Genomic DNA, 25,485 nt, shown 5'->3' on the forward strand with positions numbered 1-25,485 from the left:
TGACATGTAAGATTTCAAGACACATTCAGAAGACCTAAAATCTTTGAAATAAAATAATTGTATTCTAAATTGTTCATGCACATGGTCATAATAGTTACCTTATAAAGACCCAAACAGCCACCAACAACCATCTACTGATCTAAACTGTTTAATGCCTGTTGATCCACTAATCCTATCAATACATGTAAATAATTGGTGTAAAATGCAGTTTGTCATCTTTTCATGATCATCAGATATGACCCATTTGGACGTTCACAGGCTCCGTAGTTGCCATGGAAACACCGTCATCTTCTACAACATTGATTCACCAGTAGAACCCATGGAGTTGGATCAATGACAGTGGATGGAGACACTGGGTTTATGTTCAGTTAATGATATATTTTGCTGAAAAAGTCACTCTTTCTCCAGTTTTCTTTGTTTTTGATGTAATAATCTTCAACTTTAATCTGAGCTTTTATGAACATCTACATGATCAGTAAATCAAATATGGGAAAATACCTGATTTTCAGTGAAAAAAAAACACAAAATACAGAAGATTATGTCATAATAAATTCTGATAAATCAAAAAAATAAAATAAATTAAATATAGAGAACAAAATATTTTGGAACTGACACAAATTAACACCCGGTCTTTATGGGTTAAAAAATAGCTAAAATCTGGTTTTCACATTGAGGCTAAAATAATATAAGAGTGAGATACAAGGGCAGAGGTGAAAATTACACAACACACAAACCTGCAGTTTTACTAATGTGAATATCATATCGGAAAACATTATGTGTACTCAAAATGGCTGTATTTGTGCTCTAACCCATAAGAACCCAGTGTGACTTTTGTGGCAGTTCCCAAATGAAATTTTCTCCCTATTTATCCTTTCCTAAGTGATTTATCACCAATTACTATAATATTATCTTCTGACTTTTGCAGTTTTTTCACTGAAGATCATCTATTTTCCTATGCTTAATTTACTGACCATGTAGATGTTCATAAATCCTTGGTGTAAAATCAAAGGTTATTGTATCAAAACAGACAAAAACTGAAGAAAAAATGACTTTTTCAGTAAAATATATCCTTAACTAAACATAAACCTAGTGTTTTCATCCACTGTCATTGATCCAACTCCATGGGTTTTACTGGTGAATCAATGTTGTAGAAGATGACGGTGTTTCCACGTTCACTATGGAGCCTCTGAACGTCCAAATGGGTCATATCTGATGACCATGAAAAGATGGAAAAAAAAAAACAAAAAACATATATACATATATATATATATATATATATATAGATAGATAGATAGATAGATAGATAGATAGATAGATAGATAGATAGATAGATAGTATATATATATACATATATATAGTACTATCAGAGTGTAAAGAAGTTAACAGAAATCTTTTTTTCTCTTGTTTTCAACACTGCAGTTCACCTAAAAGTAACCTCTGAGATCCAGGAAAGTAACATTTCTGCTTTTTTTTGCCTCAAATAATTGAAAACAGCGTCTATTTAACCCATAACGACCCAGTGGTACTTTTGTGGCAGTTCCCAGGTTAATTTTTCTCTCTATTCAACCTTTCGTAAGTGATTTATCACCATTTGTTTTAATATTATCTTCTTTATTTTGCATTTTTTCCCATGAAAATCAGGTATTTTCCAATATTTAATTTGCTGATTATGTAGATGTTCATAAAAGCTCAGATTAAAGTTGGTGGTTATTATATCAAAAACAAAGAAAACTCAAGAAAAATGTACTTTTTCAGCAAATCTATCATTAACTGAACATAAAAACGAGTGTCTCCATCCACTGTCATTAATCCAACTCCATGGGTTTTACTGGTGAATCAATGTTGTAGAAGATGGTGGTGTTTCCACGGCAACTACGGAGCCTCTGAACATCCAAATGGGTCATATCTGATGATCATGAAAAGATGACAAACTGTATTTTACACCAATTTATTTACATGTATTGATAGGATTAGTGGATCAATAGTTTAGATCCGTAGATGGTTTCTGGTCGCCGGTGGATGTCTGGGTCTTTATGGGTTAATGCAGCGTCATCTTGTTGGATTCCATATTTGCTTGTGTTTTCCGTCATTCTCTGTTGTCTTTGAGTTACCCTTCAGAATCCAATCAGGGGCTGCCCGTCCACATTTTTATTTTTTCTTCATCTGAATCACTCATGGTCGTGTTACGTATGTGTGACGACTGCAAACCACCCACAGACGTCGACTGACAAGCAGCCGTTCCCCTCTGCCCTCCTTTTTGCTTCCCGTCAAGCTATGCAAATTTGGATTTAAGCTCTGGCTCTGCTTTGGAGAGGCGCAACGCTCAGGCCAATCCCAGCCAAACTCTGTGGCAGGAATTTACATAAATCTGCATGGCTAATGTACTGAGCAAATTGAAGGAGTGACACTGTGACTTCACCTTTTCTCAGCGATAATATAATACAACAACTGACCTTAAACTAAAAATGTAATGGGCTGATAAATCCATTCATTTCCTTCCAGTCAGACTGAGTGGAAAACAAACTGCATTTGTTTGTGTAATTGCCCATGAGGTAAAGAGATGGAGGAAGAGAGAGATTTAAAGAGAGAGAGAGAGAGAAAGTGGTGAATAAACAGAGTAGATGGATGAGTCTATTAAAACAGAGGCTAATCCAGGCTATTAGGGAGCAGAGTGAAGGAGTGGGAGAAGAGGATACATACATCGGGATAATGGCTCTAAATACAGTCCTAAACGGAGTAAAGGGCTGATAGAAATGATTATAAACTGTACCCAGGGGCGTCGCTTGGAATTATGGGATTTCTGCACTTAATATGAGTGACGACGGTCCTCAGTGGTCGATATAGTTAATGAAATCTAAGACTGAAACTACAATTAGCTGGGAATAAATAATGTTGTAACCTGAAATAAACATAAAAGCAGGAAAATGTAATAAAAACAACAGTAAACAATAGCTGAGTGATGGAGTTTCATCTGTCCAGTGAGATCTTTGGACCCGTTTCATTGAGAATCTATAGCTTTCAATCCACACAGACACATAAATAATCATATAGACTGACACAATGTACGTCTGAACATTTTCATACTGCTTCTTTTCTTTCATTGTTTTAATCTGCTGTTTGAGCCTTGCGAAAAAAAAAAAAGATATTTGCAAAATTAATGTGAAATATATATATAATGAGTACTGCAACATGAACCAAAACTGAACAAATTGCAAATAAAATCAGATTTGGTTGCTTTACAACTTCCTCCTAATATAATGCAAGTCAACAATGATGATAAAATACCAATAAACATATCTGACATCATTTCAACTTGTCTGCTGCCTCTCGGCCAGGTTGTTATTGAAAATGCGAATCAGTTCTCAACTAAATTACCTGATTAAATAAAAGTGAAAAAAAAAAAAAAAATTAAAAAAATTTCAGCTTCAATAAATCAAGGCTTTTCTCATAATACCTGAAAAACTACATCTATATACACTTCACAAAAACTAGTGAATACATGGCAGACTTTCACATCTCACATTTATTAACCCTTTCATGCATGAATTATGAGAACCTTAATCAAGATTTTTTTCCTGAGCATTTTTATTCCTCTTAGGGCATGAAAAAAACAATGTGATTGAATTCTTTTTTATGAACCTATTTTTCATGGAGTTACCAAAATGTCCACTCAGCTGGACACCATGCGTTTTAAATTGTTCTTATATTTAATCTTTATTTAACCAGGTTGGTTAGTTGGTTACTTGAGAACTGATTCTCATTTACAATAACGACCTGGCCAAGAGGCAGCACCCAAACAGAATGAGTAGCAGCACAGGTTGCATGTACAAACGACAGATCAGATTAAAAAATATATAGTTTTGAAGCAAAGAAACATGAATTTACTGTCATACTGTGTGAAAACTATGAAATATAAAACATTTTTAATGCTGCTAATCTGATGTTTTCTCACATTTTAACATACAATAATGCTAGTTATTACTCACGCAGATAATATGCAACAAAAAAAACTATTTTTTGTTAAAAAAAAACAAACAAAACTGTTAATTACAGTCTAATCGCAATTAGCAATTGAATTACACTCCAATATGTTACTGCAGGTCAGGTCAATCAAGGACAGGAAAGTTACAGTAATGGTATGAACTGCAGTGTATGGCATAATGCATAAACATGTCCACTGTGTTGGTTGATATGGAACTAAAACAACAAAATCCATGAATATACAAGAGAACAGCTGTAGAATATCTGTCCACTGGAGTGACCACTATGCATGAAAGGGTTAATGATCCATTATATAAATTTAATAACAGATTTAGGCAGAAACCTGGACTTTTATTTCATTAATATGTTTAAAATGAGATGATGCTAAATTTGCTATGTATCTGCGTCCAGACTTTAAGAAAATATCAAAGATCACACATAGTTTTAGTCTGGATCAAAGAATAGAGAAAACATGAATATTTATCATATTATCTGTTAGTTAGTTAGTTAGTTAGGAAAACTCTAATGTAAGAACAGCAGGATACTAGAAAAACCTGAACATCTGTATACTTTCTTATGTGTTTTGGGAATTGTTATTAGAGTGGTCATTTCATAAATTATTTACATTACGTAAAGAAAATTAAATGTATTCTTGTCTACAGCTTTGGTTTAATATTTAATGTTACATTTTACTTGTGTATAATTAGTGAAGGGGATGAGACCGCCTATGTCGAGACTGAGTCAAGAACGATTTTTTGAGGAAGCAAGATCAAGTTGAGACCAAGACCATAAAAACAAGTCCGTTTTCATAACCATGATTTAATATCATCCCAGTTAATAAAAAATAGTTAGGCTTACAGACTAAGCTACACTGGGAACTGTTTATAGGAGCAGTCTGGCACACTCTTGTCTGCTTATCCTCTTCATATGGACTTTTTAACATCATTCCATATGTTTTTTTAATATTTAAATTTATTTGTAATGATGGATAATTGGATTTTTTGTTAACACGAACATAAAAAAATCAACTTTTTTCCATCTGTCTGACAAAAAAGAAAAAGAAATCTTTATTTAAAAACATCTTTTAGTCTCGAGAACTCACTCTGAAATTATGAGTCCTTCTCCTCCCACTGTGGTCCAAGACTGAGTCAAGACCTAGTCCTTAAAGAGTCAAGTCCGAGACGAGACCGAGACAGCAGGAAATGGTCTCAAGACTGGACTCCAGTACTACAGCACAAAGTATTACTCCTTATAATTTGTGTTTTTTCTCCAAAAATCAAAAATAATAAATCTCTTTCTTTATTTTTTCTTGGATATTGCTCAGATTTCCTAACTTTCTGGGTTTTTTCAAGTGTCCTGCTCATGTCTGACCTTCTTGATGGTTTTCTCACCGTCCACTTTCATCCTGTCCACACCACACCGTCACAATTCTTCTGCTTTGTTCTTGTCACAAAACTCCTCCTTACATCAGATCAAGGTAGTAGTTCATCTCACAAGTCATTAACTGAAGGTGAGGTCAGTCCCAGAGGCCTTGGAAAAGTAAAGATTCCAGCTCCAGTTTCTCCAATTTGACCGTTTTCACCCTTTTCTATCACAGACCGGCCTTCCACCCTCAGCTCCTTGGAGTCCCAGTGATCAGCAGAAGGCCTTGATAATAGAAACCTGCTGACGGGGCGATGCAGCCGAAGACGATGCGTGGTCACAGTCGACAAATGGGACTCACAATGCACACAATGAGCAGTTTGTACAGATACGGGCAAAAGGGACAGCATAGTGTCAAGATTCTTCATTAAAAACTACAGTTTCAGGGAAAAAAATGTAATCTATAAACCAAAGCGGTGTGTGTCTTTAACCCTTTTGTTCAGACAATATGAGATTTATTGCATGAATTCTCTGATGTTTTACACCAGGTTTCTTTCAACACGTGCCAGATGGTTCTGTGCTGCTTTTCATGGGGTCAAGGGTCACACTAAATAGGGACTTTAACCTTTACAACCCATTTACTTCAGTTTTTTGTGTCTCTTTTACAGTTGTGTACATATTTACTGTATTTTCTTGTAAAGTGAATGAGAAATAAATACGTATACTCATTTCAACCCTGCAAAAACAACAATGCTAAAGGTGGCCTAACACATTTGCATAGTATTGTATATTTTAGTGCTGCCTACAAAGTGAGAATGTGATATTATTATTCCCAAATAAAATTCTGACTCATCTGAAAATCAAGTCTATTTTCAGATGCATGTCTAAGTAACTTGGTGGTTTGTGTAAGATTCATGCTGACTGCACAGTGTATGAAATGTGTTGCATAAATGGCTTCAGTGTTGACCAAAAGTGGCTGAAAAAGCTGTGAGGTAAGGGATTAAATTAATCCGAATCGTGTGTATATGAAGAACCGCATCAGTGATCCAGGGGATTAATGATGACGTCTTTGGAGAATTCCTTATATGGAGCCAAAAGAAAAATGCAAACCATGTAGGTTTGGGGGAAAAAAAAAAAAGAAAATCACTGTCATTCTTTGCGTCACAGTGATGTTGGGGTCTCGGTTTATGTGAGTTTCACATTGAGCCTGGACGCTGATTGGAGAGGACCAGTAGGCCACGGTGAACCTGCAGCCAATCAGAGAGCAGCGTGTCACATTCATCATGATGGGGGTGAGTCCATGTTCAGAGAGCTGGAGGGTGTGAGGAGCTGAGAGAACGGGGGCATGGTAAACATCTAGGACACACACACACACATACACACACGAAGAAACACAAATGTACACACACTAACCATAGTGGACAGGCCTTCGCTTCCCATTAAGTTCAGTGCTGCCCTGAGGAGGCGGTAAAAATACTTCACAACAAAGAGAGACAAAACAACCCTAGTGTCTGTGGGACTCTAGTTCATTACTGTATGCACTAATTATCTTATGCAAAATGTTTTTATTGGACTCGTAATTACCACAGTGCTGATTATTCTACTTAAACGCTGCATAAAAACAGCACATATAGGAGAAATTATAAATACATCTGTATCAGTCAGGATGCCTATAGCTCACTGGTTTAATCCTCTTATCTCTTAACATTGTTTAAGAGTAATTGGATGCAAATAGGATCTTTCTCTGAGTCATTTGCCCTGAAACGGAGTGAAATATTTGCACGTAGGAAAAGGAGGTGGAGAAATGAAAGGGGAGCTCATGGTTTCCTCTGTCAGGGACATGTGTGGGTGTATAAACCCTTCCAGCTCCGCCCTCCAGCTTTAGGTTCATATACTTCATACTCTGCATGTGTGCGTTGGGTATAGTAGTACTTCATACAGTAGGCACGTCGTTATGTAACTGCACACTGTCTAATTTGGTCCACATATATTGTGGTCACACGTTGGAGCCTCCTTATGAGTTAATATAACTTACTGTCATATATTATTACTTACACACAGATACAGACGCAGCAGTAAACTATTGTGTGGGTGTTTTCATATCTATATCTGATAGTGAGATAAATACAAATAATACAGTCAACAAACTGTAAATTTAGGATATTCACCATGAGTGCGCTGATATACCGACTGTTTTATAGTTGACGTCCTTGTACTGTTGTGTTTTGACATTTTTATACATTTATACTTCAAATTATACTTTATCTGATTTTACTGCTGAGACCAAAGACAAATCTCTCAGCTCAGCCAGATAATAAATTCTATTCTATTCTATTCTATTCTATTCTATTCTATTCTATTCTATTCTATTCTATTCTATTCTATTGTTATATAAGATGTTGATTTTTGCTAGTTACATACTCCCTATTTGGCTGACACAAAACCATTACTATGCACTTTGTATCACAGAATGTAACAGTAAGTGTTGTGTGTTTTATGTCGATATTATTACAAAAATACAGTATTCACAATATTTCAGAGTATTGTTTACATATTTTGTGCTGTGGAAAAGCTAGCAAGCATTAGACATATATTAGCTAAGATTCCCTGGTTTGTTGAATAAATTATCAGTTACTTTAGTTAAATTCATTACATTACATTTGTTCAGTTACCATACTTTTTTTTTAATGTGGTAATTAATATTTTCTTCAATCATATAGATAGATAGATAGATAGATAGATAGATAGATAGATAGATAGATAGATAGATAGATAGATAGATAGATAGATAGATAGATAGATAGATAGATAGATAGATAGATAGATAGATAGATAGATAGATAGATAGATAGATAGAATTTCTTTATATCCTCCTGAGACCCAGTAAGTAAACATTTTCGTCATCTTACATTAAATAACTGCCTTGATTGGAAACAACATGATGCAACAGTTTTTTTCAGATACGTTTTTTATTTTTATATAATGTCCTTTTCAGTGGACTTTTTTTATTTTAAAGTAAATCTGTGAAACTTTGGTTCACTACAGAGTACAAAAATGCACTGCTGGGTCTCAGGAAGATACCATCCTCGGTTTTCCAGATCATTTAATCTCCAGAATGACTACTGATGACTACAAATGACAGAGTAATGCAGGCCTCTATACCAAATAACTGTATTCGCCTTCCTATTTTTTTCATAAACACAGATATATCCCCTCCTCTATTATCCCAGGTCTGTTCTCAGGCTCCTTTTGACAAATCACCACATTAAACGTTGCCATTTTTAGGTGCACCACACTTCCCTCTGCTTATTGGTTTCAGATAAACCTGCAATATTTCCATTTGTGTGTTTCCGTTTATCGATGCTGTGCACATGACACACACATACACTTGTGCACAGTGATACACACACCTCGACTCTCTCCTTGGTCGTTAATAATGTACTGATGGCAATACTGGGGTTACTGACCCATAGCAAACCCATTAATCAAACAATACAACTAGCATATGATCATAATAAATATGCTGTAGATGAATGTCCTGCAGTCAAGAGAATAGACTCATGTTTCCCACAGGCAGAAGTAGAAGGACAAACGTGATGGAAAACAGATAAGATGAAACTGAGGTATTTACACAAGCCGTTATTCCCAATATGCTTTGACATGCAAAGTGCACAAACATGACATTTATATGAACACAAATCCAACAGGCAGCTTTGACATTTTTGGTTGAGTATCGCCTTGCAGACCAATCTGTAATTCCAAATGACTTGTAGAGGTACAGTAGATAAACCCTGTCCTCCAACTGCCTGTGTCAAATCATTAAGCAGATATTGACTGGACTATATGTAACATTCAAGTGTCTTTATTCAACAGAGCAAGAGCACCATCACAGGAGACTGTGCAGCTAGTTACTGCTGTCAATAATCTGGTTAATAGAGCTTAGCATGAAGAGAGATTCACAGTGGTGTTGATCTGACATCTAGTGGCTGTGGAATAAAACTACACATACTGTGAAAATAGCTCAGTGCAAGCATTCAGAACATTATCATGGAAATTACCGCCGCCAAGGAGGTTATGTTTTTTGCCAGGGTTTGTTTGTTTGTTTGTTTGTTTGTTAGCCAGATAACTCAAAAAGTTATGGATGGATTTTCATGAAATTTTCAGGAGATGTTGATACTGGCACAAGGAACAAATGATTAATTTTTGGTGGTGATTGGGGGGGGGGGGGGACAGATCTGCCTTGGTGGAGGTCTGTGCTCTCTGAGTGCTTTTCTAGTTATCTTAAGCATTATCAGGAAAATACACTAATTTAGTTGGAATTTTGCAGTAAAATTGTTATTGTCAGAATTTTACTATTATATGTGATACTTTTGGATTCATATTGTTGTTGAATGTTGCATTTTACAGATGTATATGTGTAAGCTTGAGCTCATGAGATAAGATAAGATATACCTTTATTAGTCCCACAAGGGAAAATTCCAGGTTTAGAGCAGCAAAGTACAAGCACATAAGAGCAAAAGTACAAAAACAAGATATACACAATCAAGAAAGCTATATACATTATTTACAGCTGTGCACATGCTGATCATGCCACAGGTTTATTGCACGGTTTACTGTATTATTTATTGTACTGTTATTGCACAGAATTTTTGGAGCATTTCTTATTGTGGAGCCCGACAGCTGCAGGAAGGAAAGACCTTCGATACCTCTCCTTCACACACTTGGGGTGTCTCATTCTGTCACTGATGGAGCTCCTTAGTGCAGTTAGTGTGTGTTGGAGGGGGTGGGAATCTTTGTCCATAATGGAGGACAGCTTTTATGTATTTTACGTGTATTTTTGTAGTTTCAGCTCATCATATGTTTGTAGTATGATTATCCTGTGAGAGCCATGTATCTATAAAATGTCAGCTTTTTGTGAGTTTAGAAAACCAGGCCTGTTTCCAGCTTTCTAGCAAAGTGTTTTCCAGCAAATTCTAGGCTGTTCTAAAAGAGTTTAGTTATGTTAAGAAAGAGGAAATTTCTTCACTTCATCCTTCAGCTGATCACAGACATTCAAAATCAGCACATTTGCAGACACTTGGCTCAAACTGAAGACTGATAAGATGAAAAATGTGATCTGAAAACTAATTAAATCTATCAGATAAATGTAGTTGAGTAAAATGTACAATATTCCACTGAACTAGAAGTACACAGTTCCAGAAAGTGAAACAATTAAGGAACAGGTACCTCAAATTCTTACTTAAATACAATACTTGAAGTTCTGCAGAGACTCAGATGACCTTAACCTACATATTTACAGTAGACACACTCTCACTCTGAGCAATTTTTAAGTCTTCACTTGTCAGCGGTCTGGTTCCCTCTGGCTCTAAAACCCGCTGCTCAACATTCTTTCATGTGTCATCTTTGTTTCTGGAAAACAACGTTTGTTAGAAAACCTATTGCTTCATATACACTCACTGAGGGAACCAAGTCTGCTTTATTTTGTCAAATTCATATATTAGTGGTTTTCAGTTTCAAACAGGAAGCAAGGAGGCAAGCAAAACTTTATAAATATAGCATATTTCCGGCAAAATAAAAGTTGCAGCAAAACTATACAAAGTCAGCAACCTACCATTAAAATTTATCCAAATAATTCTTAAAACATATTAAGGCCAAAAGTTTTGGAAATAGATTCTTTGATAATGATTATGTATTTTCCATAAAATTTCTTTGAAGCCTATATAATCCTTCAAATTATTCTGTAATGAACCTCAAAAAAAAAAAAAAACATAGGCAGTACATTTTGCAAAAACAAAAGTACTAGCCCAGGGATTAAAGTGAAAATTTTTCATCTGACTGAAAATTTTCTTCTGGTCAAAATCATTGGCCACTATTAAAAATGATGCAATACAATACTACTATAGCGTACAAGTTTATATAGTCAAATTTGGCAATACTGTAAAACACACTGAATGGGAGAGTGTACAGGTGTAGAAGATTAGTAACATGGGTAGAAAAAATGTCATGAGTGGTATTGGTGGGGGGTCTGGGGGTCTTCCCCCAGAAAAATTTTAAAGCTTCAGGTCAATTTTGGTGCTCTCTGGTTAATTTTAAAGGGTATGAAAACCTTTGAAGCAAGTGAAAATAATAACTAGAAGAAAGCCTTACTGCAAAAAATGAGTGAAAAACTGAAACAGAAATTATATTCTGTTACAGATACTCTCTGAGGGTATTTAAAATACAGTGGCTTTGCAAATACCAAGGGTGTTACTCATTCATTCAATTTTATCTTCGTACTGTACCACACAGATAGAAATAAGATGCTAAACGGGTCAAAATAAAGCACTTATGCAGTCGGGCGCGTAACCGCATAAGGCCGTGGCGCGCACAGCCGCACGCACGGGAAGGGCACATACACACAAACACACACACTAGTCATATACCGGCAAGAGGAGATAAGCTATGAACCCAAACATGAAGGTACATGTAGATCAGTTCTGTCTTCTTCCCTTTTCGCTGTGGTTCTTTCATAATGAAAGCTACTTGTTAGCACTAAACTAAAGTTAGTCTGGAGGCTGAACTTCGGTAAAGCTGAACTTGTCCATGTGTTTCTGAGGCACAGAATGAGCAGCGTTTCCTTCCAAAGAGAAATAGTCATCAATGTCTCCTCCTGACATAAAAATAAACAAGTCATCTTATTATCATCACTGTTAAACCTATCAGCCCCCTGTGCGTGGCGAGTCTGTGTTAAACACCTGCAGACCCAGGACAGCAGACCCAGGACAGGATCGCGGTGCCGACTGGACTCCACGAAACATGTGGGGAAGTTACTTCAATATGACTTTTTCCCCCCCTCAATTTTTCCATTTGACAGAAATCCGTTGTGGTGACGGAGAACTTTAATCCCTGTACTAGCCACAAGTGGAAAATAATAGTAGAAATTAAGATTAGACATGTGAGACAGAACTAATAAAAGTAAGAGTAGATCATTAAAAGATAGAATTAGAGGATGAAATATCTAAACCAAAATCAAATCATAAGACAAATAGACATCCTATAGCTGAACTATGCAGGAGCTTCTTGTGACTTCTTCAAAGGAGAATAAAGTTTACTTTTCTTGGATTAAAAAACACATTAATGGAAGGACAGTTCTTAGAGAAGTTTAACAAGTTTAGCGCCTACAGGGTGTGTCTGTGTAGACTCATACTTACGTGTTTTTACAAGCACAAAGAGAACAACATAAGCTATCTCTGCACTCGGTCTGTAAAGAAAAAAAATACCAATCATGCAGTAGGTGGTATGGTTGTGTCTTTGACTTGCATGAGTTTTAAACAAAAGGTAGAAAACAAAGAACCTTTAAACAAAATAGATTGCAACATTGCAATCTGAAATCCTCCATTAAAGTATCAGTAGGTTTACTGTGTTATGAGATAAGTCAGATCAGTTGGTGTCTATGGTGTCTCCACAGTATCATCGATACCAGAGTGTGTTTTGTTTGTTAGAATCTCATCAATCTACATGAAGAGCACCCCCCACCTCAAACACCCCCACCAGAAAACATGTTGTCTGCTGTGCTACATTTCATGTTTGATGAAGCAAATCAACATGCATGGCTCTGACTCTCTGCTGTGCAGTGAACGCCTCATTAGGCTGTAGACGTTGATATGGTAATGTCTGTCAGTGAGTGGTAACATGAAAAACCACAGTTTCCTATTTTCTATGTAAAAGTATAGATGAGCAAAAGACAAAAACATTCATATGTTCATTTTTAAGGTTTCATTTAGTAATGATACTTTCAATTAATATAATACAGGTTGGTTTTGTATTAGGGTAGGAATCTGCAAAGTAGACTAACCATAAGGCTAATAAAAAATGCGAAATAAAACAGTGCTGAAGAATTTGACCAAAAATATTTTGGAGTAGAACTACAGATCAGCCTTTATCAAACCGTTTTATTGGGTTTCCAACAGTCAGAGCAAATAAGTAAGTAAGTGAGTAAATAAATGTAAACAAACAAACATATGTGAGCTCATTTTCTAAACTATAATACTTTAAGGCACTTTCTTTGGAAATATTGACATATGTGAAATTCAGAGGAGAGGTGTAACCAAAACATCCCCTAAAATAACAGAATGTCAAACAAGGTGAATAGGACAAAAGATTAAAAAAAAAAAAAAATGTGACCAGTTAAAATGAGAAAGTTGTAATAAGATCAAAATGTAAGATTGAATGTGTGAGTAAATAAATAAATAAATACAAGACTTCAAGAAAATCTTTCAGACATTGTTTTAACGATGTCAACGAGTCAATAAAGATGTAAAGACGTATTTTGGTAAATCTGGGCCCGAGATGACACAGAACTGATTTCTTGGGTTTATAGCTGAAAACTTTCGGAAAACGCCAACATTCACGTGAAACAGACAACTTTATTTTTTGTACTCCACGTCTACGAATGTACTTTCCGTAGCCACTTCCTGCTTTCTGGCTCAGGTTGCTTAGTAACACACAGTGGGCGCGGTTACGCATGCGGCCAGAGGCGCGACGGAGGGCGGAGCTTCTTCCAAGACCGGCGGCGGCGGCAGAAGAAGGAGGGACACGCGCATCGGACTCCTCAGTTACCGGCAGTGATTCCAACGGCTGTACGTGAATAAATACCCCCCGTAGATACCCTTTGGTGACCATTTCTATCCCGTGTTGGCGGTGGTTGTCGCCGTGACTCTGTAAACGACCCGTAGAAAATGTCTAACATCAACTGGAAGCCTTTTGTTTTCGGCGGGTTGGCTTCGGTGACGGCAGAATGCGGTGAGTGATGAGCGGAGCCGCGAGGCGTGGAGGCCGAGCTGGGTTTACTGTTCACGAGCCAAAACTACAGTTGGATTTGAAGAATGTACCCCGTGTTTTCTCATGCAGGAACCTTCCCTATCGACTTAGCCAAGACGCGCCTTCAGGTACAAGGCCAAGTGGGCGACGTGAAATACCGAGAGATCCGCTACAGGGGCATGCTCCATGCAATGGCCCGGATAGTCCGAGAGGAGGGGGTCCGGGCCCTGTATTCAGGGTCAGTCTGGGGGCTTCACATACCTTCCTGTGCCTTTTGCAAAATCTCTGCATTTTTTTTATTCCAGTGCTTGAATTAACATTAGTGTTTGATGTAGAACACTCCCCTTTTGCCTGTGACTTCTCCATAACATAACTCTTAAGTTTTCACTTCCTCTTCAGTGTGTGTCCCACCTACCCTTTTCTGTATTTGTCTATCTGGTGGTCTCAGTATGTTTTCTTTCATGCTTTGTTTCATTAGTATGAACATAACATAATCTTGTTTTTGCATTGTGATCGCTCCATACAGTTTCAGTTTCGTCTAACACTAACACTTCCTGTTTGTTGTCTGCAACAATCATTCTCCTGCCTACACCTACTCATCCAAACTACCAAAAGATCTGGATATCTGATTAATTCCATCTAACCATTAAGATATTTCTCCTTGTATTACTGTTACCGTAAGAAGTTGGCTGGAGGTACAGCTGTTGGCACTTGTACATGTTGGGATTTATTTCTGCATAAATCTATAAGTGACATACTAACACACTGCACGCAATGCCCTTGACTTCCCTCTTTTAGAATTGCTCCAGCCATGCTGCGCCAGGCATCCTATGGGACCATTAAAATTGGCACATACCAGAGCTTTAAACGACTGCTGGTTGATAGGCCAGAGGGTGAGTCCTAGTTTCTCACATGCACATTCCTCTTGAAGGTCACAGGGAAGACACAGATATGTGTGACCTATTAAGTAAGTCTCCTCCATTTTGGTTTTTTTTTATCGGGACAAAACTATATTCTCATAAGAGTGCAAAGATAAAACAGTCTGTCTGCTGTCTGTTATTTAATAGTGCTATCTCACAGTTCCCAGCTTGCCTCCTACTCTTCTACTGTTTCAGATGAGACATTGCTGACTAATGTGGCATGTGGTATTCTCTCTGGAGTCATCTCCTCCTCGATCGCCAACCCCACAGATGTGCTGAAGGTAAATAAAGATCAGCTTTGGGTTATCTGTGAAATCTAATGGGTTACACACTACTTCCAAATATCCAACTTCTAATGGCCATGCTTTCTAATAAAACACAAAAGCTTATCTCAGTCTAATTGAGTACAAATGCAGCACTGAAATATTTGTATAAATACTCCTGATGACTACACACCCATTAACCACAACGATAACGAAACCAAATAATGTCAACCTCTAAAAAATATGATTGATTTGGACTGGAAAGCATTCATCACAGCAAGACATGATAGACGCACAAAACTTAAGTCTCTTGCTTACAAGGTTTCTGGAGGACTGAAATCAGGTCATTTGCATTTTACACCTTAACAACACTGTTTTGACAGTCTTTCAAATTATTTCACTGTTTAGCTGAAGTCTGTTGAAAAGAAGTGTGCAAGGCACAACAAACCCCGCTCTTCGCATGTATATTAGCTTGTTTTGGCATTGATCCAGCTGATGTCATGTGTATGCTTGTGCTGATGTCAGCATATCAATTGCCTCTCTATATATATGTGCCAAGTTTGAAGTAAATTTTTTTTAAAAAATTGATGTTTTTATAGACATTTTGAAATTTCGCCTATTATAAGTAAATGGGAAAACAAAAAGACTATAAAAATTCCTAAAAAAATTTAAGTTTGACCTACTGTTCCCAAAATGGAATCACATCTATTCTGTAACAGGCAATATATAAAGCCAATTTGGTATGACTTCAACCAATAGTTTTGATGCTACAGTGTTAACAAAGAGACAAACCAAAAACAATACCCCTTGCTTCCCCTTCAGGGTGCGGGGTAATAATGAATCTCTAGCCCACTACAGCTTGTGCAAGAAAATGCTCACATTAGGAATTTTCATTATAGAGGCATTGGAGTTGAATCATGAAAACAATCAACAAACACATGCCATTACTCAGTCAGCAGTGTTTTGTAATCTAGCTCCTGTGTGAGTTGATATGAAACAGGAAATGTCATAAAGTTGACTTGTTGAAATGTGCAGAGACCTTGTACTCACGTGAATGTCTCACTCTGTTATTCTAGGAAGTAGTAAAGCAGGAGAGATAGAGGTTCAGGCCGTAGGTGTGTTCCTTTGGTCACATGCCGAGGGGGGGCAAAGGGCATTAGGGCTATCAGGACCCCACTGTGTGATTATTTATAGACTGAAGCCTCGAAGGCTTAACATAGCGTTCTGTAAGTGATCCGGGTGCATGAATGAAATGTACTGTATGCCCATCATATCCACTCATAAGGTTGTACCAGGCTTATGGGTACCCTCTGAGGCAGAACAACCCCTATCTGCTGTGTGTGTGTTTTATATCCTGGCCGACTAATTGACACGGTCTGACATTTGGAACATTGTGTTTTCTGCACAGTGTGTTCTCCCTGTGCACACGCTGTGCAAGCCAAGGCATCATGGCCTGCCTGTAAAGCTCGGCCAGAATAAAACGAATCAAGTCAAGTATGAGTGAGAGAGTTCCAGGAAGTAAGGCTGGAGAAAATACTTCAGGACACTGATCTTGTAAAAAGTCCAGAGATACTTTTTTTGCCTTTGCATTCCAGTGGGAGTTGGACTAATACAGTCCGTACTTGGCTTTGTGGAGCTACAGCATTCCACTTTGGTTCAGTTCATGTGTATGCTTTCATTGTCTCAAGTTCAAGTTTATGAACAACTGCCCCTGTTTCTTTCCTCACAGATCCGTATGCAGGCTCAGGGAAATGTGATCCAGGGCAGTATGATGGGCAACTTCATCAACATCTACCAGGAGGAGGGAACAAGAGGCCTGTGGAAGGTATGTGTAAGCCTCTCACCGTTATTACGGAATCACTATTATATGAGCTAGTGATTACTCTACATAATCACCACAATAGAAGACATTCTAACATAGTAGCACAAATACCATATGTTGTTAAGGTTTTACTGGTGCTTTTTAAAGGTTCAGGAAGTAAGAGTATGCATGTCCTGAAGTTTGTGTTGGTTAAATTTACTTAACTCCATTTCTAAGATAATAGTACCTAGCCTTGCTGCTGTAAAGGAGCAGAAGGGAAGCAATGAAGCACTCTGCAGAGAGCATAAAAAAATTTGCAGGAAAAGACAACCAGAGACATAATTTTGCAGTCTGTTATCTGGGATGTTGGTAACCGAGGCAGTCATGGGCTTCTAAATCAAGTTAGCTAACATCAGCAAATAATCAGTTCCCAGCAAAACACAAAAAAGACTCCAAATAAAAAGCATGTGCAAAACTTACATAATGAACCCTTAAAGACTTCATCTAGTTGCATCACTTTTAGCTGTTACAGTTAAATGAGACTTCAGTGAAGAATTGGTGCCTCCAACTGTTTATCTGTTCCAAAAGATGTTTTTTACCATTATTGGTATTTGCTTGGGAGAGGCATTTTTAGACTGTTTTGAAGTCTAATAATCAAGCTATTGTAAGTTGATGATTCATGGTGTTATCAATAAAACATAACCTCCAGTTAGAACAAAAAGTAACAATAAAAAAGGCTCACCAAGGAGTGGGTGAACCACAAATATACCATTCAAGTTTACTTTATATAACACCTGCAGTATTTGAGCAGAAGCAGAGTCATGAATATTAGTTCCACATCTCATCTCCCGCTGCCATCATAAAAAAAATTAGTCGACTCTTGGACAAGAAGCTCATTATGCTTACGGTTCTGGCTGATCGACTAAACATGCATGAGCATTTGCTCATGAGCATTTGCTCATGCATGTCTCTAGTATTGGTAGAACTTGTCTCTGATAAATGTAATATCAGGTTTTACAGCTGGATTTCCTTACATTGAAAGGAGGTTGATGTGTGAGGAAATGAATGAATGGATGTTGATATGTGAGAGATGCATATTTAGTTTTTATTATATATTTTTATAATTGTTATTACTATTTATTACTCTTACTATTTGCAAGTCCGCATCCTGATAGTGCACCTACATTTCATTGTACATTTTGTATAATGACAATAAAGTATCTCATCTTATTTATCTTATCATTGAGGGACAATAAATAAAACAATCCACCCAGAATGTCACTGATTTTCAAACTTTATTTGTTCTATTTTCTAATAGTGTCATTCATGGTGAATTTATAACATGTTTTTATTTGGTATTGGCTGATTGATTGCTTATGTTGCATTTTCCCTGTTATTATATAGGTCTTTAAAAATGTCTTTGGTCAACTTTTAACTTCCATTATATAAGAAACGGCATTTTGACAGATTTAGTTGTAATTTTAGTTCGTAGTAGCGAAAAAGGCATGCATATTTTTATGTTCCCATACTAATAAGTGGCTCCTCTTCAGCATAATGGAAATGTGTATTATTAAAGTGTTGTTAGGCCTATACTATAATAGAGGCATAAAACAAACACAAGATTAAATCATTAATTGCAGTTATTTGTTTGACAGTGACTTGTCGACTAAAGTTCCACAGTCGTGATAGGCCTATGTATGCACAGCTTGAAGAACGCTCTTATGTGTCAGATGAAAGACTAAAGTGTCACGCAGAACTTTTAATCTTCTAATTTTCCTTTTCTTTCCACTAGGGAGTCTCTCTGACGGCTCAGCGGGCAGCCATTGTGGTGGGGGTCGAGCTCCCAGTCTATGACATCACCAAGAAGCATCTGATCTTGTCGGGTTACATGGGAGACACCGTGTACACACACTTCTTGTAAGTCTGCCATGTTACGTCAAGGTTTCTGTCTCAACTCTTGCAGCATGTGTTGTTATCGCAGGCAGGAAGTGACTTGTCAAGACATGAAGTATTGATAATTCTCACAACAGATGCAAAACAGGAAGCTGAAGATAAAACCCTGAGAGGACAACAACTAATATAAATGTTTCTTACACATATATATTCTCATGAATTGTCACATTTATGGCAGTATTACAAATCCTGGTTTAAAACTACATTGTCTTTCAGTAGAAGTGGAACTGACACTGTTGTTTAAATGTTTATTTCCTGTTTCATTTCCAACCTCACAATGTACAAGATTGCAGACATTGCTCAGCACCTCAAACAACAACCTCAAAATACTCTGTAATTTCTGAATATCTGAGGAGTGTGGTGAAGCAAAGCTGGTGCCTCAGCAAACAAAGCCACACTTGACTGTGTATTAATAGTAGCAAATGCTGTGTGGGTATTTGAATGCACCATCTGTACTATGAAACAAGGTTCCTGCAGGGTCTTAAAAGTCTTGAATTTCCAAATCTGCAATTAATACCTTTTTAAAGTTATTAAATTTGATATGGTAGGTCTTAAGTTATGTTCCCATAAACTTGTTGGCTGTGTTGTGTTTAAACATGTCTGTTAAATGTCCACGCTGCAAAAAAAGTAACATTAGTCAACTCAGTTCCACCTGTTCCAATAATTTATATTGAAATTTGGAACCAATTATAGCTAACTTTGCAGCCCCCTGTGAGAAATGTCTCAGAACGGTGGGAATCAAGGCATAAATCAGTACATTTTCCTAAATTTTAGGAGTCGCGAATTTTTGTCAGTATGGCCGTAAAATAGGCTGTGAAATGGGCATTAGTCGTCTACATTTAACTTGCAGAACCCTGTAGGAACCCCGATGAAATAAATTGGCATTTGCTTTTTATTCAGAACGGATAGAAGTACTTGTTAAAAATAGTGTATTTAGAAGTGAGATATTATTACTAAAGTTTAACATACTTACAAATATCCATTGAGCCTTTGTCAAAGCATCACAGCAGATGCTTTAACTATAATACAGTAATAATTTTTAACATACATGTGCCTAATTCTTGAGTTTTACAGGAAATGATCCTTTCAATTGGGGCCATAGGTGGTATTAACATGATGAAAAGTTGTATATTGGTTGATAGTTATAAATGCCAAATAATTTCTTTTGCGTTAAAAGGCTGAAAATTGAACAAACCTAAAAATCTAAGTGGTAAAAAATTCAGAATAATTAAAATGATAAAATATTTGTTTAACATCAACATATGCAATGTATAATATGCATATGCAATATGCATAACAATGCACTTATGTAAAACAACACATTGAAATTTTGTTTTATTTGATAATATCAAGAAAATAAACCCTTATCACAAAATATTCTATAATAATTTGCAATAAATTTATGCAATAGTAATTATCAGATGCTGATATCAGTGTAAGATAAATAAAAGTAATATTACTATGTGAATTTGTTTGGTCCCCATACTGTTGGCAACATCAACACATGCACTTCAAATTTAGAGACAAATCTGAACCTATACTTTTGTGGTCCTCAGGTCCAGTTTTGTGTGCGGTCTGGCCGGAGCATTGGCCTCAAACCCGGTGGACGTCGTACGGACACGAATGATGAACCAGAGGGGAGGAGCTCTGTACCAGGGAACACTGGACTGTCTGCTGCAGGTCAGTCCAAAAACAGCATGTTACAGAACAGGGCTGACCTGTTTCTGTTTTCACAACAAACATGAATTAATTCATGCTGGAAATGTAACCAAAATATTTACAGTAAAAATGTACTTGTGTTTAGGTCATAATAGAGCTGTAAAGTTGTCTGAATCCATGTATATCAGCACAGAAAGCTGCTTTTTAAAGGTTGAGTGTGTACGATTTAGGAGAATGTAGGAAGATCTGATCATACAATAGGAAAAGAGAAACATTATCTCTGGTACAATGACATTTTTTATATTTTTTTGTGTTTTCTTTTTTTTTTTATACCAGTTTGAGTTGCCGTTATCAGGTAACTAGACTCAAATTCAATGACTTTTCCACCAAAGTGTGTAGTCTATATAATGAATAAAGGGGCCTTTTAATGTCTAATCATTTCATCTTGTAAATATAAAGATAAATCTGGCTCCTGGTGTCCTATAATTTTTGCAGAGTAAGCTGACAATAGATAATTGTGGCTGTACATGTAATTCGAAGCTTTGTCTTGAATTTAATCTGTGAGCGAGTTATTCAATGAATACACTTGATCGTCATTGCTCAATTGTGGGGAAAAGTACACGCAACGCCACGTGATTATCTGCTTTTAGTGAAAATAATACATGGGCTGGTGATTAATATTTAATGCCATGTACTAATTTTTAATGACTGGATCAAATCTCTTAGTTGCACTTAAAAGTATCAGGGGACAATAAGTTAATGTGGATTATTAAGACGTTTGTTTTCTTTTCAGACCTGGCGCTCTGAGGGTTTCATGGCCCTCTACAAGGGTTTCTTTCCCAACTGGCTGCGGCTGGGACCATGGAACATCATCGTATCCTTTAACCGATTCATTAGAGCCTCAGTCTGTTTATACACACTTATGTTCTCGGTGATGCAATATCTTTTGAGCTGGAGAAATCAGCAGGGAGAGGTGGTTAATTCCATTATGTGTTTGATGACGTAAGCTGCTTCCGATGCCATACTTAAGAGGAAATAAGCTTATTTCAGCGCGTGCTTACTGTTATGTAAGTTCGTACTACTACTGCCATAGTATCCCACTGCCCCTGTGAAGAAGGTGACACTTTAAGAGGCTCTTAGGTAGGGGAGGGGGAGGAAGAAAAATGTCATTTGCAACTGGTGGAAAAAGTCATGTAATAATCTGAAGTTCTGGAGTCATCGAAGGTAATTCTAGGAATGCAAATGCCACCTTTCTCACCAGTCAACATCCTTCACAGGCCCTTTTCTGATGCAGAAATCGAATGTAAATCCACACATTATAATATTTCCTCATGGAATAGCATTTTTCATCATTGGATTATTGTGCAGAACAAGACAATAAACATGAGATTTAGACCAGGACCCTGAAGTGAAACTGTAAGAACAGTCAGTGTTTCCATCAGTTTGTGAGGGTTTATGTGCTGGGATGACTTCTCTCTGGCCTTATTTGACTAAAAACAATGCAATTTCCATTATTTTTGATCTGTATTAGTACAATTCTTAGAAAATATGTCATTACGTTGATAGTTTTTCTCAACATTTGAAGTGAAAATGGAAGTAAAAGAGTGAAAAATGTTGCTATTTAGTTTTCATGCAATAATTAAATCACTGTTCTGTTAATGCACAGCCGTGGAAATTACATTATCGGTAACAAAGTTGTGGAAAAATTTTGTAAAAATTACAAATCTGGATGATAGTTACCAAAGGATATGAAGGTCTGGTTGTTGTGTGTCTGTAATGGGATAATTAAATTGTCAGGTTGCAGCTGCATAATCCGATGTCATAGGGAAACAGTGAAGGCTCTGAGCTGCAGTAGACGGAGCCAAACGTCTGCTTCACATTCTGCTCAAAAAAAGTGTCTGAACTCCTTGACTCTGCGTCCAGTTCTTCCTCACCTACGAGCAGCTGAAGAAGATCGACGTGTGATCCAAGTTTGAGGACAAGACGAGGATGAGCGCGCTCCAGAATGGACCGACATCAGGAACGGGGCTCAATGGATCCTGGATGGAACCGTTAAACTGGGGACGGGGGTTTTCGCAAGACCTGCGTCTGGGTCGGGCTCAAGTCCTGTTGGGGCCTCACGTCTCTGAAAGAAGCCCGTGGCAAGTTTGGAAGCGACTGTTAGACCTGAAGCCCTTACACGTGGTGGTGGGTTAACTCCTCCAAATGCTACTTTAAACTTTCAACCATTCATGACAATTTGATTCCTTTCACCTAATTATGTTTTGTCACTCAGAGGCTGTTTTAAAACAGCTCCTAAGCCCCCTAGGCCGTCTCCAGACTGAGTGCCTTAGTTTGTGATGCAGGCTGTGGAGGCCTGAGCCGCAGAAGGACTAAGAATGTCAGATCGCAGCTGACAATCGCAGTGATCATTCCCTTTTGAAGACATTTCGTGCACGAGCAAAGAAACATTGGACTAGAATCTGGTGTTTTTTTTTTTCCTTTTGCTTTTATTTTGTGTCTGTATTTCTAAATTAAGAGCCTGGGTGTGCGGAAAGGTGAAAGTATTTATTATTCAGAGAGTCTCCCTGGAGTATTTTCCGAGCCAAGAATACATCACATGGTGCCGTAATGAATTACAGATAGCAGTCGTATAAACAGACCGGTCAGTGTCGGTGCAGAGATATAGACACTCATCACATGACCATATGTGGCGAGACTGGTGGTCCCACCAGACTGCAGACGGTAAATTAACACCAGAGGCTGCCGGGGGGGGTTGGCACTTTCCCACCCCCCACTCCTCTCGGATTCTGTTACTGTCATATGCCACTGTAAGATCTCAATATCAACAGCGTTATGTAAGAGTAATATCAGTGTCAGCCTGGCACTACTCGGGGTCTGCACCACTGGATCACATTGGGTTATCCTCTATTTATTGCTTAAAGGGACTAAAACCACTGCACACAACCCACAGTTAACTCCAGGTATATTTTCTTACTGTATTTGCACATAATAGTGAGCTTATGTGAGCTGTGCTTTTGTTAAGAATGAGTATGTATCTGGCTGTTGTGTGCAATGATGCCGTCGCTGCCAAAGTGTACAAAACTTTTTATGTGAACGCTGCTGTAACCTTGTGTATTCAAAATTAAAAAAAAAAAAAAGAAAAAACATCCTGTTGTCGGTGTCGATTTATGGTGGGACATTTGGTTACCATAGTTACAGACAAGCAGACGGCATTGTTTTGTAACCCGCCTCTCACTGGACTTCAACAGGCCTTTGTTTTACACCTACACAGCCACTTAAAAACACATTTTATAGAAAACTTATGACACTTGGACTTTAGAAAAAAATATTTAATTCTTGGGTAACTTGCAGTTCTTCGTTGGCAAATAAGTCACAAGTCAGTTTGTGTCACCACCAAAACTTATGACTTGTACTTTTTCCATCTACATAATAACTGACAAATAACATTTCAGTTTTATTGCATTTAGCATTTAAGAAAGTGTCCCAACCTTTCTGTGAACAGGGTTTGTACATGATCAGAACATATTCTTATTTATTGCCTCTTTGGAAATCAGATTTGTATTAATACATTGTGTATTATTGTTTCTGTTATTACTGCAATTGAGTTATTCAAACTAAAATTAAACATTTTTATAAGAATTTTGGCAAATGTATTTTTGACTGATACCAAAATTGGATCAATGAATTCAGAGTTCAGTATTTTACACATTGATAAATAGCACATATTTCAATTACATTTTAGATTTAGTTTATGTATATATTCATGCATACAGGATGAGGAAGCAAAATTTACAATATTTTGAGGCAGGGATTGAAAGACAGTGCATGACCAATTAGTTTATTGAAAGTCATGAGAATTTATTTGCCACAAGAAAATGTACATAATAGAAAATGTTTTTATTCTGTGTCCTCCTTTCTCAATAACTGCCTTCACACGCTTCCTGAAACTTGCGCAAGTGTTCCTCAAATATTCAGGTGACAACTTCTCCCGTTCTTCTTTAATAGTATCTTCCAGACTTTCTCGTAATAGTTTTGCTCATAGTCATTCTCTTCTTTCCATTATAAACAGTCTTTATGGACACTCCAACTATTTTTGAAATCTCCTTTGATGTGACGAGTGCATTCAGCAAATCACACACTCTTTGACGTTTGCTTTCCTGATTACTCATATGGGCAAAAGTTTGTGAAAAGGTATGGATAATAGTGTTAGGTATGATTATGACATCAATATATGTTTGGTTTCAAAACAATTGACGTAGTGCCTGCTGAGAAAAAACAACTAAATGTTCATTGTAAATTTTGCTTCCCCACCCTGTACATAAAACATAAAATATCTATCTATCTATCTATCTATCTATCTATCTATCTATCTATCTATCTATCTATCTATCTATCTATATGGGTTTTTTGTATATTTTTGTGACATTCTTCATGTTCTTGGTATACATTTTTTATGTATTTGGTACATTTTTGGTATTTATTTGTAGTATATTTTTTGACGTTTTGTCAGGTGTTCAGTTTTATGTTTTTGTTTTATATATATTTTGTTGGATTTTTGCGACATTCTTCATGTTCTTGGTATACATTTTGTATGTATTTGGTATATTTTTGTTATTTTGTTTTTTTATTTTTAGTATATTTTTTGATGTTTTGTCAGGAGTTCAGTTTGAAGTTTTTGTTTTTTGTTAGATTTTTGCGACATTCTTCATGTTTGGGTATTTATTTTGGTACATTTTCCTTCATT

The 25,485-nt window shown here is 36.9% G+C and overlaps 1 protein-coding gene across 1 annotated transcript; it reads left to right on the forward strand.

Moving 5' to 3' along the window:
- The first annotated feature begins 13,890 nt into the window (after positions 1 to 13,890).
- On the forward strand, positions 13,891 to 23,884 carry LOC115437734 (kidney mitochondrial carrier protein 1). The gene is made up of 9 exons (XM_030161059.1): positions 13,891 to 14,124; positions 14,233 to 14,380; positions 14,941 to 15,035; positions 15,258 to 15,343; positions 17,055 to 17,150; positions 18,919 to 19,043; positions 20,636 to 20,759; positions 21,532 to 21,612; positions 22,662 to 23,884. Exons 1-9 carry the CDS (start codon positions 14,061 to 14,063, stop codon positions 22,701 to 22,703), a joined length of 861 nt encoding a protein of 286 aa, XP_030016919.1. The 5' UTR covers positions 13,891 to 14,060; the 3' UTR covers positions 22,704 to 23,884.
- Positions 23,885 to 25,485: the final 1,601 nt, after the last annotated feature.

This window comes from Sphaeramia orbicularis, chromosome 17, assembly GCF_902148855.1.
Source record: "Sphaeramia orbicularis chromosome 17, fSphaOr1.1, whole genome shotgun sequence".
Classification (NCBI taxonomy): Eukaryota; Metazoa; Chordata; class Actinopteri; order Kurtiformes; family Apogonidae; genus Sphaeramia; species Sphaeramia orbicularis.